The 13,375-nt window shown below is 41.9% G+C and overlaps 1 protein-coding gene across 1 annotated transcript in view; it reads right to left on the bottom strand.

The window, feature by feature from the left end:
* Positions 1–331: 331 nt before the first annotated feature.
* The window catches only part of pkn1a (protein kinase N1a), a 49,830-nt gene continuing 36,786 nt past the window's right edge, over positions 332–13,375 (bottom strand). The window contains exons 7-23 of the mRNA XM_080463890.1: positions 11,967–12,180; positions 10,517–10,711; positions 9,924–10,033; positions 9,686–9,829; positions 9,326–9,401; positions 8,299–8,434; positions 7,929–8,055; positions 6,882–6,961; positions 6,408–6,483; positions 6,080–6,171; positions 5,620–5,796; positions 4,524–4,586; positions 4,052–4,128; positions 3,733–3,875; positions 2,784–2,891; positions 2,543–2,623; positions 332–1,750 (exon numbers count right to left, since the gene is read on the bottom strand). Coding sequence (XP_080320016.1) covers positions 1,547–1,750; positions 2,543–2,623; positions 2,784–2,891; positions 3,733–3,875; positions 4,052–4,128; positions 4,524–4,586; positions 5,620–5,796; positions 6,080–6,171; positions 6,408–6,483; positions 6,882–6,961; positions 7,929–8,055; positions 8,299–8,434; positions 9,326–9,401; positions 9,686–9,829; positions 9,924–10,033; positions 10,517–10,711; positions 11,967–12,180 — 2,103 coding nt within the window. The 3' untranslated portion in view covers positions 332–1,546. The remainder of the gene's footprint in view (positions 1,751–2,542; positions 2,624–2,783; positions 2,892–3,732; positions 3,876–4,051; positions 4,129–4,523; positions 4,587–5,619; positions 5,797–6,079; positions 6,172–6,407; positions 6,484–6,881; positions 6,962–7,928; positions 8,056–8,298; positions 8,435–9,325; positions 9,402–9,685; positions 9,830–9,923; positions 10,034–10,516; positions 10,712–11,966; positions 12,181–13,375) is intronic.

A 13,375-nucleotide genomic window follows, 5' to 3' on the forward strand; every position in this document is an offset into this window, starting at 1 on the left:
TTGTGGACTGCCCGAGCAGAGAATATGTCAGTTTCCAGTGTTGAAAGATTATTAAAGCACATTTATGTCACTTCTATTGTGTCATGTGTCCAAGTTTTGGCTTATAGACAAAATGATGCATGACCAGGGTGTTTCACATGATGAATAGATGATCAAATACTCTATATTGTCCGATGCGCTTCTACTAAATTCTGACAAATATTGACTCATGGAACTACCTGTGCACGGTGTGCGTCTTATTCCAAAGTCTGAGGTGTTTGATCAAACATCTTATTGTAGTGCTGGTGCTCGACCCCCACCCCACCCTGTGACAATAAACAGACAAATCATTCACTCCAGGTTTTCTTTATAAAATAAGTCATCTCATACGCTCACATTGGTTCATATTGTCGTACACAAGATAAGTAAAATCCACACGGTCATACAAACAGCTTCATGACAAACCTCTCCAGCGCTCAGGATGTGTCGGAGGGAGGGGGGGACGACTTCAACATTAGTCCTTTTGCCCTCGAATGATCCTGTCCTTGCAGAAATGTATTGCCAAGAGGAGGGGGGATGTAAGGCATCTCTACTGGGTTCTACTAATGAGGTTTGTTTCAAGTACGGCAACCCCCAGCTGTTTCCACCAGCACATTTAGATCAGTGAGTTTAGGGAAGTGGACACAAAACCATGCAACCATTTCTTTCTTTTTTTTCCTTTTCTCTCTTTTTTTAAACTCAGTGCTGGTTTAGGAACTGAAAGTCTGACATTCAGAGAAAAAGTTGAAACCTGTGGAAACATGTAACACAATAGGATTAATGTGTTTGTTATATCGCAGTTTAGTGCTTAAACCTTTCTTTGATTAAAAATAGTCCGCCGCATGGCTTTTATGCCATCATGTCGGTATGAAATCTTTCCTAAAATCTAGACGGCCAATTAAAAAATAAAAAGAATATTGAATAATGCGCCCTCGAGCAGTCTACGGTCATTAAATAAGACTTGTCTGCAATCTGGAATAGGACAGTGGTTGTTTACCCCGGAGTTAACTCAAAATTTACCGAGCATCAGTCATGAAGTCAGAAGATTTGAGCGGAGACTCTTGAATGTTTTCTGTCATCCCTTCTCTTCCTGCTGATGCTTCTACGGCGTGAAAAGGGCCTCCAATAAAAACTAAAATGCTTTTCTGTGGAACAAAATACAAATGTAAGGCATTGGTACTAGAGGCCACTGAGCAACCCCCTAAACAATCAATCTACAAAGAAACAGCGAGCTCCTCAGGTGACCTACCGGAGGACGGGAGGAGGCAGTAAAGACTGTGGGGGGGGGGGACGACTTGTTTATCCTTCTGTTGTTGATAAAACATTTAACTCCAGTCCTGGTCCTCATCTCAGTCCATGATCTTTGAAACTCCGCAGACACACACAACACAGACGGTCTGCCTCCCGTCTCTCTGACATTCCTTCACAGTGTCGGTAACGGCAGGCGAGCGCAGGCGGTCGGTACAGCGCCGCTCCGGATAGAAAAGCCCCGTCGCAACGCCTTCGAAATCCAACATTCCTCGGAGCGTTAACAGAGGTCGGAGACGTAGTCAAAGTCCCGGAAGCTGTCCTGGTCTTTGCGCGAGAGCACACGGGGCTCGCGCGGCGGCGTGAGCGTCGGCGGCTCAGTGGTGAACTCCTCGTCGAAGTTGCTGACGTCCTCTTTCCCCACGATGGAGGGGACGAACGGAGGGGGCAACTTCCTCTGCAGCAGCGCCTCCCAGTCCACGTTCTGCAAGGACACGGAGGGCAGGTGTTGAAGAAGAGAGTCAATAATCTACTAAAGTTTAATCCTGAGTGAAACTCGTCTTTACAAGGTCGAAACCGACGAGATGCACTTCAGAAAAATCACAACAGACTGATTAAACCGAGCAACAACTCTGTCTGATAAATCAATTTATCAAATTTTTTTAAATTATTTTTTAAAGGTTATTTATGAAATAATGACACACAATTACTTTGTGTTTATTGTTTGGACTACTCTTTAGTTTTACACGCTGTAGTTTAGCAGTTTATTTGGACTTTTTTCAGCTTGATGTTTGGAATATTTTACATTATATTGTCTAATATAATGAGACGATGCAAAAACTGTAGTTAGCAGAACCAGCAGATAATCAACATCTTTCTGTCCGTTCTCCTAAACTCCCTGGTGTATAATGATCACTGCACTTCACAGGGTTTGTTGTTAATAGTTTCCTCCCCACCAAGGCTGCACTTTATTAAATAAATCCACTCCTCTGTCTCACTTCTTTCTTCCTCCTGCTGGCTGCTTTGGCCTCATGAGCATCAAAACCTGAATTTCTTACATATTCTGGATGATGATTCTGAAACAAATCAAATTGTTGGGGTTTGTTTGTTTGTCACATCAAGGAAAACTAATCAGTTATTTGAAAAGACGACTATTATACAACGCCGCAATTGATTTTTGGGGGTTTCCCACGGAGGGATGCTCTGAGGCACAGTCGGCCGGAGTGAAACGTTAAGATGTCTGCAGTTCCCAGAACGTATCCACAAGTGCACTTACTCTGAAAAATGGCTGCTTCTTCACCTCCTCTGCGTCCTTCTCACCAGAACCCAATCGTCTCTCAGGATTCCTCCTCAGCAGCTGAGCGCACAAAGACACAAACAAGAGTAAGGAACTATTCATATTATAGCCAATCGCGATTAAGAGCGTGTCCGATGGTTCGATGTGGTGGCAAATAAACGTCTCGCATGTAAGAAGCAAAGTTTGCCGTGTATAGTTCGTGTGTCTCTGTTGTGCTTACTCTTCTCATGATGCCAATGGCCTCAGTGGAGAGGAAGCGTGGGTAGCGGACTTCATCATTCACAATGCTGTCAAACACCTCCTCTTCATCGTCCCCTGGGAATGGGGACTGCGCACACACACGCACACAGAAACACACATTTGACTCGGTACAATCTATTTTAGAGATCTGAAAATTGACAGGTCGACGTGTTAGCCACAGCAAACACGTGTGAGGTTTCTGAGTCACATACACTTGAAACATTAAAAAGCCTTCACGCTAAATGTTAAGTATACTATAAATACTGGGTATTCCTGTGATACATCTTACCCCTTCAACATCCTGTTTCCGACCATTAGTGAAACTAGTTTGATTCAGTGACAGATTCATTACAGGTTTTATACACATTTTATACACAGACTTGCAGATTTAGTCTAACCAGTGTCAAAACCTCTAAAAACTGGGCGATCAACTATATGGAGCTAAAGTCAAATAACTAAAACAAAAATCACTAAGAATATACAATGAAGCTATAAACTCTGCCTGTTCATTGCTCTAAAATAGAAAATGAAAGTAAAAATTTAACAATAATGAGCTTAAAATGGGTCATGGGAAAAAGTGCCCGTGAAAAGTACGTTTAATCTACATTTGGTGGAGAAACTTCATAGTCAGAGAGCGTAGTTTTGTTTCTCAATTCAAGAATCTTGTGTTTTTCTAAAATCTCTAAATGAAGACTGAGCGCATTCAGGATTTCATCTCTCCTGCTGCCTTTGGCCCAGAAACACGGAAATCTGTCTGTAAATCATAATCTAAAGAAACATCGTCTCTCCTCCAATCGTCACAGTGAAAGTACGCCACAGCATCAGATCAATGCAACATGAATGCGCCCGTGATGTGTGCAGGTGTTTACAACATCCAGTGATTCATTGAACGGGCCAGTCAATCGCACCAAGTATTTAAAAGTTCTCACCTCTCCCACCAGCATTTCATAGATGAGGACCCCCAGGCCCCACCAGTCAACTGCTCTGGTGTAGGACGTATCTGTGAGGACCTCTGGGGCCAGAAACTCTGGCGTCCCACAGAAGGTGCTGGTCCGGTCCCCATAACCCATTCCTGCAGGCCGAGGCAGAGCAAAGAAACTGCGGCTGAATTGAAATCTTATTTGTCCAGTCAGCTCATGATGGTTGACAAAATCTAACTCGGCTGTTTTCACCACATTATGAAATATCTTTATATTCCCGCTTTTAGGCATAAACATCATCTGTGAGGCAGGAACATTGTTACGCTACCTTCTTTGCACAATCCAAAGTCAGCGATCTTCACGTAACCGTCGGTATCTAGCAGCAGGTTGTCAAGCTTGAGGTCTCTGAAGGAGAGGAGATGCAGGTGAGGCAGGACATGTAAACACATCTATGACCGTCTGAGCGGCGCCTTCAGGCGTTACTGTATCAAGACAACTAATGTCAAACTCAGAGTGCAAGATGTAAGAGTATCAACACCATCAGAGCTGGTGGGATTTATCCTTTGTGTATGTACAGTATTTCATGTTAATTCATCAATGTATTCTAGATTAAAAAGTGGTGGATTAAAAAAAAAAACACACTGTGGTGTTTAGTGCTACGAGCTAATGTTCTCAGTCAGGAAATAATAAAAATGTTGACATTTCTTGTGGGATTCTTCAAACACACAAAGAGGCAAGGCGTGTCATGTCTCCTCGATGCTGGAACAACTAATAACATTAAAAAAAAGGTCCTTGCTCACCTGTACACAATCTTGTGTTCATGGAGGAACTGGAGTCCAAGAACCACGCAGGCTGAATAGAACCTGAAGTCCAAGCAAGAACAAGACACGAGTGAAACCTTGTTGTGAAAGCATGAAACACGAACGTTTCAATCACCAACTGAAACCTTGCCGTCAGATTAGAGGGTTGCTGCGATCATGGCGACTGTCGGCGGTCTGACAAACTGCAGGGGAGGAGGACATTGTACTTCTGCTGGCGAGGAAAAGCCTCTGTGGTTTGTGCAATGAAAGCTTAAACACCATACCACCACCGTTATCACCACCAGTTCTCTTGAATTAATAAAACTGCTGCCATGAGCTAAGCAGGGTTGCAAAATTTCTGGAATTTTGAAAGTTTGAAACTTTCCATGAAAATAAACAGGAATTTATGGGACTAAACCAAGAATTTACTAAATTGAAGTTTGGCTCTTAACTTAGATATAGTTGGGGAAACTAGTTGTTTAGCATAACCCTGTCTAAAACAACCAGATTTCCTGCAAGTACAGTTGAATATCTTTGCCATTGCTCAATCACACACACATGATAAGCAGTTCTTCTTAAATTACAAGTTTGTTTATTAAAATGACTAATGACCAACGTTTTTAGGGAAGGAGTTCTCAAAGTGAGGGGTCAGGGGGCTGCCTTTTCCCAGCATGAACTCTTCTGCATGAAATCATAACCAAAAGGAGGACAGTATAATCAATATGTTACAATGTTTGGACTTCTGTAAAAATACACATTTATCAGACTTGTAAATGTACTGAGGAGTTTAAAAAACGAGGTTTAGTGCAAAACGTGCAACGGTAGCAGACTATGTGTAAGTGATAAGTCTTCCGGCAGCTGGATCTCAACAGCCAAAATCAATTAAAAAAACATTAAGACCTAAAATTTTAACTTGCTGTCGGGGCCTATTCTCTAACTTTGTGAAGATTGCGATTTTGCGGGATGACTCATCATAAGAAACCGTCATGACTAATACCGTTTATAGCTGTACATTTCTTTCATGTCCAAAATGTTTGTTGTGAAGACTGTCAGAGTTACAAAAAACAAAACAAAATAAAAACTGATTAGTACGTACACGGCTCGTGGCTCAGTGAAGACGTCTGTGTGGATGTGCATCATCAGATCGCCCCCTGCCGTGTACTCCATCACAAAACACACGTGCTCTGGTGTTTGGAAGCAGGCGAACAGGTTGACCAGGAAGGGATGGTGTGAAAGATTCACAATCTCAAAGATGCGTTTCTCGCACATGAGACTGCAGGAGAAAGAAGAAGAATAGGTGAAATGAGGTGAGCGAGAAAAACAAGAGAGGGACGAAGAAAAAAAAAAAACTGAGGAAGATGCAGAGGAGAGTAGAACGATTACAGGGACATTTTGCACATAATTATACAATTTGTTTTAATTTGGCTGATGAAACACCCACACGGAGCCCACAGATGAGGCCTAATCACAGAGTTTACAGCACCAAAGAATAAACACAGAGGATAAATGCAGTCATGAAGCTCCAGAGCAGAAAAACAGCAGTCAATCACACAAACCTTTCCACCTCATCCCGCGCTACAATATCTCCTTTTTTCAGGGCTTTGATGGCAAACATCGTGCCCGTCTTCTTGTACTCAGACAACAACACCTAAAGACACAAAGACAAACAATGTGTCCGTTTATGGTTTTGATGAGTAAAAGTAATGAAAACCTTAATGAATTTCAAAGACAAAGTTCTCTCTTCTTTTATTACGGGTATTAAAAACGATGAAAAAGCTCAACAATGAGCAAAACATTAGAGCTTAAACTGACCCGTTGGGTGAATATTTCTATGGATTATTTTCCAGCTTTATAGTCAGAGTCGATAAGAAACAGTTCAATCACCTTCCCAAAGTGCCCCCTGCCCAGCACAGCGATCAGCCTGAAATCCTGCAGAGACAGAGGACCTTTCTTCTGCCGGCTGCAGAGACCGACACACACACACACACACACACACACAGTGTATAGCAGACAGCACAAATCACGGGGTTTATAAAATATGTCAGCAGCTCACAAAACATCAGTGAATGTCGGTGCAGCGGGCTATAGAGTATTCATTTGAAACAACAGATATTTTTCCTTGCAGATAAACAAAAATTGGGATCTGTATAGATCCGTACAAAAGGTAACGGAAGTCAAAACATTTTTCTTTTATTCCTTGACATCACAAGGCAGAAATGACTTACAGACTCAATCTGCATTCATTTATGCTCTTTTCTTGCCGCTACCAGTTAACCTGTCGTTCGAATTACCGACATACTGCGCGCAGGAGAAGGAATACATGCACATGACACGACGCGTCCGTGTTGGTGTGTCTACCTGCCAACAGACGGGGTTCGGACAGGGGACTCGGGGGTGAGGTCTCGGGGGGAGAAGGGCTCGATGACTGGCAGTCGGTCCTATCGGGCGCATGCGAGGAGAGAAACAAAGGAAAAGACCGACAGAGAGAGGGAGGTCATAAGACACACAACAGAAGGCGAGAAGTAATGGAAGTGACACTCTCCGTCCATCCCTCTGGGAAGATACACCGTTCAGTTTTTGGATCTATGGCAGGAGTAATACACACATCCTTAGTCTCATAATAAATACGTCAATCGGCCTGATGAAGACAGTTTAGGGAGGCTCTTCTCCCTATTGAGCAGACATTTCAGCCTCAGTGTGCAATAACCGTAAATCACATTCTAAAAATAATTTCAAATATGATTTATCCAATTTTATTCCATTCTCACTGAAACCACAGACTTCTAGGTGAACGTTAACATCAGATGTTTCTATGTTGACCAAAAACAATATATGGTTCTACATTGTGCTTGATTTCTTTGGTTTTCTGGTCTTTTAGGAGTAATGTGGCACGTAACAAGGAATGTCAAACTCATTTAGTTGAGAGGGGGCCCCAACCAGCGCCATCTGATCTCCCCCTCACAGTATGGATTTGATGTTTTGTGATTTTACTGGTGAAAAGGTTCTCTGGCTCTTCCTGTCGCAGCTTAATGCAATCGGCTGAATTGTTCCAGGTCTCAGTGTCGAGTTATACATCAATCTTTCTCAAGCCGTGTTTCCCGCAGTAGACAAATATGAAGTAGAAGATGCTTTTATATATTTAGAAAATGCAGTTAAGTCTATTTGTACACTTCTTTGTGTCTTATCGAAAACTCAGCTAAATCTGTGATCTTACTGTTCAAACCTAACTTGTAACTATAATCATTCATTATTACATAATTTGAGGATTAAAGTAACACTAAACAGTCAAAATGTTGATTTCTCCAATTTCTTTTTATATATTATCGACTATCTACTCTTTTTCTTTTCCCTACAATGATTTGACAGGAAAGCTTTATTCATATATTTTTACACGTTTGCACACACCTCTCCTGTCTCCCAGGTTTCCTCTCTCTCTGTCTGCCTCACCGGGGTGTGTGTGTCCGAGTCTCTCTTGTAATCGCCTCTTATCGGCGAGTCGCTGTCCAGACTCAACTTCTCCACCGAGATCTCCCTGAAAAATCCACACGGACACAAACAGGGACGGACCCACGCACCGATGCAGGCCGACAGACGGACAAAACACAAAAGGGTCATTAGACACGGGGTAGAGAAAACATCCCATGCTTCAGTGTTTTCCAGGAAACACGAGGAGAAAAAGGTTGAAGGAAAGCTGCTGGTTGATAGTGTGGAAACACAGATTGCTATCAAAGGTCACACACAGGTGTGGAACTCTGAATACTTGTGCGAGTCTCACCCAGCGTTGAGTGCGACGCTGTGTGCATTGGGACTGTAGGTTCCTGAGTTGTTGACGGTGGGGATGGCGTTTCGGAGCAGCCTCACCCACGTCCCGATGTCCACGTTCATCTGACGAGCCCGGAGGAACGCCTTGCCTGGAAACGCACACAGAGACGGACACGTGCCGTCGTTATGTAAGAGCGAGACTCGCAGATGTTTGGTTTGATTAAATTTGTGGTTTGATGCATTTATCTGAGAACAGACAGACAGTCACTGAAATCAAATACAGTATCTAAACAAAAACAATAAAAACCATGCCCCCTCTTGACAAACCATCATCACTATTAAATGTGAAGATAGGTTCAGACTTTTTAATTCACATATTCTGAAAAACAATAGGATAATCCCAAAGATTCAGATGCAGCTGTAAGAGGAAATGATTCATGGTCCCACAAAAATAAAATGACATAACTGCCACTCATAAATGGCACTACATTTTCTACTATTTTCTCAAACCTGTAGATTCTGATAAAATATATCATAGATTATAAGCAATAAATAGTATTGAACCACAATGAATAGTATATGAAAGAAATGTTGTTGGCAATGTAAATGAAGTCAGTGTGATTAAATAGAATGTTGCTCAGTGATTGAGCGAATTAAGAAAATGAAAGTCCCCAAAAAACACCAATCAAGAATAATCAGACTTGAACACAGATCTGGGACTACACATGTCCTGAAACATTAAACATTTTCTTTGCAGTCTAAAAACATGTCATTTAGGTTAATAGTGACACTACATTGCCTGTCGGAGTGAATGACAGTGTGTCTCTGTGCTATACAGAATGAAACAATATTGTCCACTAGGGGGTGCTGTGGTCTAAATGAAAAAACAAAACACAGCAAACTGCCTGACTGAAGTATGCTTCTTTTCAGGTTGAGTACAAATACCTATCATGTCAATGTCTGTTATAATAAAATAGAGTAGAGGGAATACAGTTTCTACTCTGCCGTTTCTGGATATAAAAGTCCTGTGTGTCTCTCACCTTGCTGCTTGGAAAACACTTTCTTCTGCCTCTGGAGGCGAGGAACTCGCTCAATAACGGGGTTGAAGAAAGTCACCTAAGAAATAATAAAAAGGAAAAGCAGGCACATTTTTATTTCCAGACTTCCCACTGAATCCAGGCTTTTTTCAGCTACAACATATCAAAGCAGTGTTTTCCATCACAGGTGGACGTGACAGTTTGTGGGTAGGTGTTCGTGCAAATGTGAATTTCTTTGCATACTTATGGAAACGTACATGTCATGTATGCAGATGTGCCAAGGCTACTTTTGTGCACAGAGGTCCTCTTTTCTCCATTTATGAGCAGTTATGTCGACATTTATGCGAGTGGGTAGTGTCTTACCTCAGCCAGCAGCAGACCCTGAGGCTCCAGCTCCAACTGAACTCTGTGCTTCTGGTTGTCCAGGAACTCCTCCAGCTTCAGGTACTTGAGAGCACACAGAGAGCGGTAGTCTTTCCAGTAAACTGCAATCTCCATCTCCCTCGACTAAAACACACACACAAGCAGTGTTAAGACGGATGATGCTCGTATTTTCTGTCCTCGGTGTGGCGATCTGACAAGCCTCTGTATATTTACTGACCCTTTCCAGCTCCACAGTGAATGTTTGGTCCCAGGCCTGCTCTCCCACAGTCTTCCAGGCCGTCTGTCCCACCACTGTGTTATCCAGTTTGAGCACCGCACTGACCTCAGCTACACACACACACACACACACACACACACACACAGACACACAAACACACAGACACACACACACGCAGCAATTATCTCCCGAAACTAAAGCTTTTACTAGAATAAAACCAAAACCACTTCATCCTCACACTGCAATACATAACACAAGCCGAGGTATTGATTTGCTGAGATGGAGCAGAAAGTGCAACATCTTTAAAATAGCTGTCTGAAATGCTTTAGAGGATTTAAACAATCAAGTGAAAGCTGCTCCTAAAGTGGAATTGTGTGCTATTTAAGTAAAATCCATTGAAGGTGACCTTGAAAGCACACAGAATGGAAACGGCCATTCGACTATGTAATGCCATTATCTACTCAGCTTATCGTAGGCCATTTGGCAATTTTAAAATGATCAAGACAACCTGCCTGAGTGCAAGACGAAGGAACTGGCTCGCTTGAGCATTTCCCTCACTACTGATCTATTTGCACAATGACACAAAGACTTACAGAGCAGTTCCTCAGTCTTGCTGGGCGTCTTCCCGCTCACTGAGCCGCTGCGGCCGTACAGGCCCTTGCTGCCCCTCATGAAGGATCTGGTGTCTCCAGGACTGTAGCAGGGCAGCATGACCGCCGTCCCTTTATTGCGACCTGGTACTACTTCTAACAAGCCAACACAGCCGAGCAGCTGGACCTGTAGCGTACCTGAAGACCAAGAAAAACAAAAGTCGGCGGTGTGTTTGGGGTTTCTGGAGCAAAACAAGCGAGATCAGAAAATTAAATCTGGTGAAATATAAAAGAGAAATTATTCATTTTATGAACTGGTTCTTTAAAAAAAATGTTTGTACATAAACAGCAATTGGGTGTCAGACTGAAAATCATTCAGTACATCCACGGTAACATATCACACAAATGAAAACATGCTGCCATTTAAGCTGCAAGTTCACACAATGAGCGGTAAAAACAACTTTAAAACAAAGGTTGCCAATGCAAAAAAATTACCAATTTTCACCATGTTTTTTTTTTCTTTCTAATTTTGCAATGTCTGTTTACAAGGGCCATCCCTTGTAAATAGACATTGTTTACAAGAGATGGCCCTTGAATAGAGTAATCATATTTGATTACTCTATTCACTGAACATCTGCCTCCTCACCAGCTGGCATCTATTCAACCAGGAGTGTCAATCACATTTTAGATCTACAATCTCCACATAAAGCCAATTTTGATGAGACCTTCTGGAGCAAAATACAGTGAAATGTTCCAAAAGAATATCTACAACTGTTGCATTATGTATGTTTTCACAACCTGATCATGACAACATGACTTTGAGCAGCTCGGTTCTCATTTTAAAATTGTGTTTGCTACACAGGCGATGGTTTCTTTGAAATGTTTACAATTTGCTTGGTGGTTTGGCCAGATTGGAGCATCTTGTGGGTCGGTTTTGGCCCACGGGCCTACCCACCTCTAGTCGGAGCTACTGACACATCAGACCGCAATCTCCCTGCGGCAGTTCATAAGTAGACTGGATGTTTAAAACAGATCGGTGGACAGCTGGAGAAAAGTTCTCTCTTAAAGCCATCACAACTTGTCAGTAGTAGTTTTATAAAAAGAAAAAAAAGAAAAAGAAAAAAAATTAAATCAAAGTAGGATGTGGGCTGTGCAAAGAAAAATACAGGCATAAAATCACTGGACTGGAGCAATGATCAACCACATTTAACTTGAGGATGACCACTGCTGCGAGCATCGCTCTGTCAATTGCCTTGTGCCTGAACGGTGCTACAGAAATACATTTGCCTTGCCTACTATTTGCATCTGTTGAAAGTCAAAATTAATGGATCGAAGTCTCTTTATGTCCAAACTTCTAAACAGTAAGAACAAAATCTAAAGTCATTTTGATTAACATACGGATGTTTTTGAGTCTGTGTGTTGAGTTTGACCTCTGTAGTTTTGTATGACGCACCAGTGAGAGGTGAGGGCTTGTTGAGAGTGCAGTACTGGTTGTGTAGGTAGGGGGCGCCGTGGCGGGTGCTGAAGGCAGGCGAGGAGGCCAGGACCAACTCCTCTTTGATGACGTTTGCTTTGGGATGATCCTTGGGGAGCTCAGCCAGGCGCTGGTCCAGAGAGTCCCTCAGCAGGTCCAACCGCTGAGACGACTCGCTGAGACGGGACTGCGCCTGCACAACAGCCACACGCGGAGACCCCATTAAATATTCGAACCAAAAATAACACACATTTAAAAATCTAAATCGCTTCATACAGGTTCTCGGTGCCTTTTTGTAATGACTGCTGAGGTCAAATAAACTTGGTGTGGAAATTCTGAAAATATGCAAAAAGATTGGAGGCGTGTCATTTTTCTGCAGGAAACTATACAATAAGACAAATAAAGACACTGAATTGATAAAAACACACTTGATATTGATAACTAAAAATATATCAGTCTGATTATAATTATTCATGCATCCTGAAGTAAACTGGTCTTGCTTGATGTTTACAGATGTTTCACATGTCTGAAATGTTTCATTAGTTTCAACAGACTCGTCTGGAATTTCAGAATTTTTAGGGGTGAACTGAAGGAAATCCTAAAATCCCAGAATAATTGTCTTCACAGGGATTTGTCATTATTATGTGATGTAAAATACTTTAAACTGATATAGAAATTGAGGTCACGGGTATACAAATTCCAATTTTGTTGGAACCCGAAATGACAAATACTGCAATAGATCTAATAACAAATTTTACACTGGGAATTTGGGAAAAGGTAATGAGGAACTACAAATTGCAATTAGAGAGGAAAATATTGAGTTGGGCGGCCTATGATCCAAAGTTAATACCAGGTCTGGATGATTCACCGTTTAACCAATGGACAAAGAAAGGCATTACTGCTCTCTGCACAATTTGTAAACAGTCGAAGTGTTTGAGCTGTAAAGAAGTAGAAGAAAAATTTGGTTTACAAAAACTATACTTAAAAACTAACTCATATGCAATGTACTCCAAAAAGGGGAGGTTAACTGGCAACGCTGCACCTTCTAATGCCTCAACATCACTCACGCAACGTGACAAGTAGTTACGTTTTGCTCGAGGCCAAGAGGTTTCATTTAAACTGCAACTTCACTTTAGTATTTGAAGTCTGCAGCAAAGTTAAGTTCAGCGTATAAGACACTGAAAGGTGTTTTTATTTATTTGCCCTTCTCACGTCAGTTAATAAGGTGGCTAAAATAATAGTAACACAGCTGCTGAATCAACTCTAAATCAAAGTTAATCAATTGATTAGTTAATAGTGAGTCACTACAGTGCTCGCTCATATTGTTGTGAAACTAACGGGCAAATACTTCTAGAGTCAGCTTAAAGCAGTCAACTGTGATTTTTGTG

The sequence above is a fragment of the Lipophrys pholis genome, assembly GCF_963383615.2.
Source record: "Lipophrys pholis genome assembly, chromosome: 5".
Taxonomy (NCBI): Eukaryota; Metazoa; Chordata; class Actinopteri; order Blenniiformes; family Blenniidae; genus Lipophrys; species Lipophrys pholis.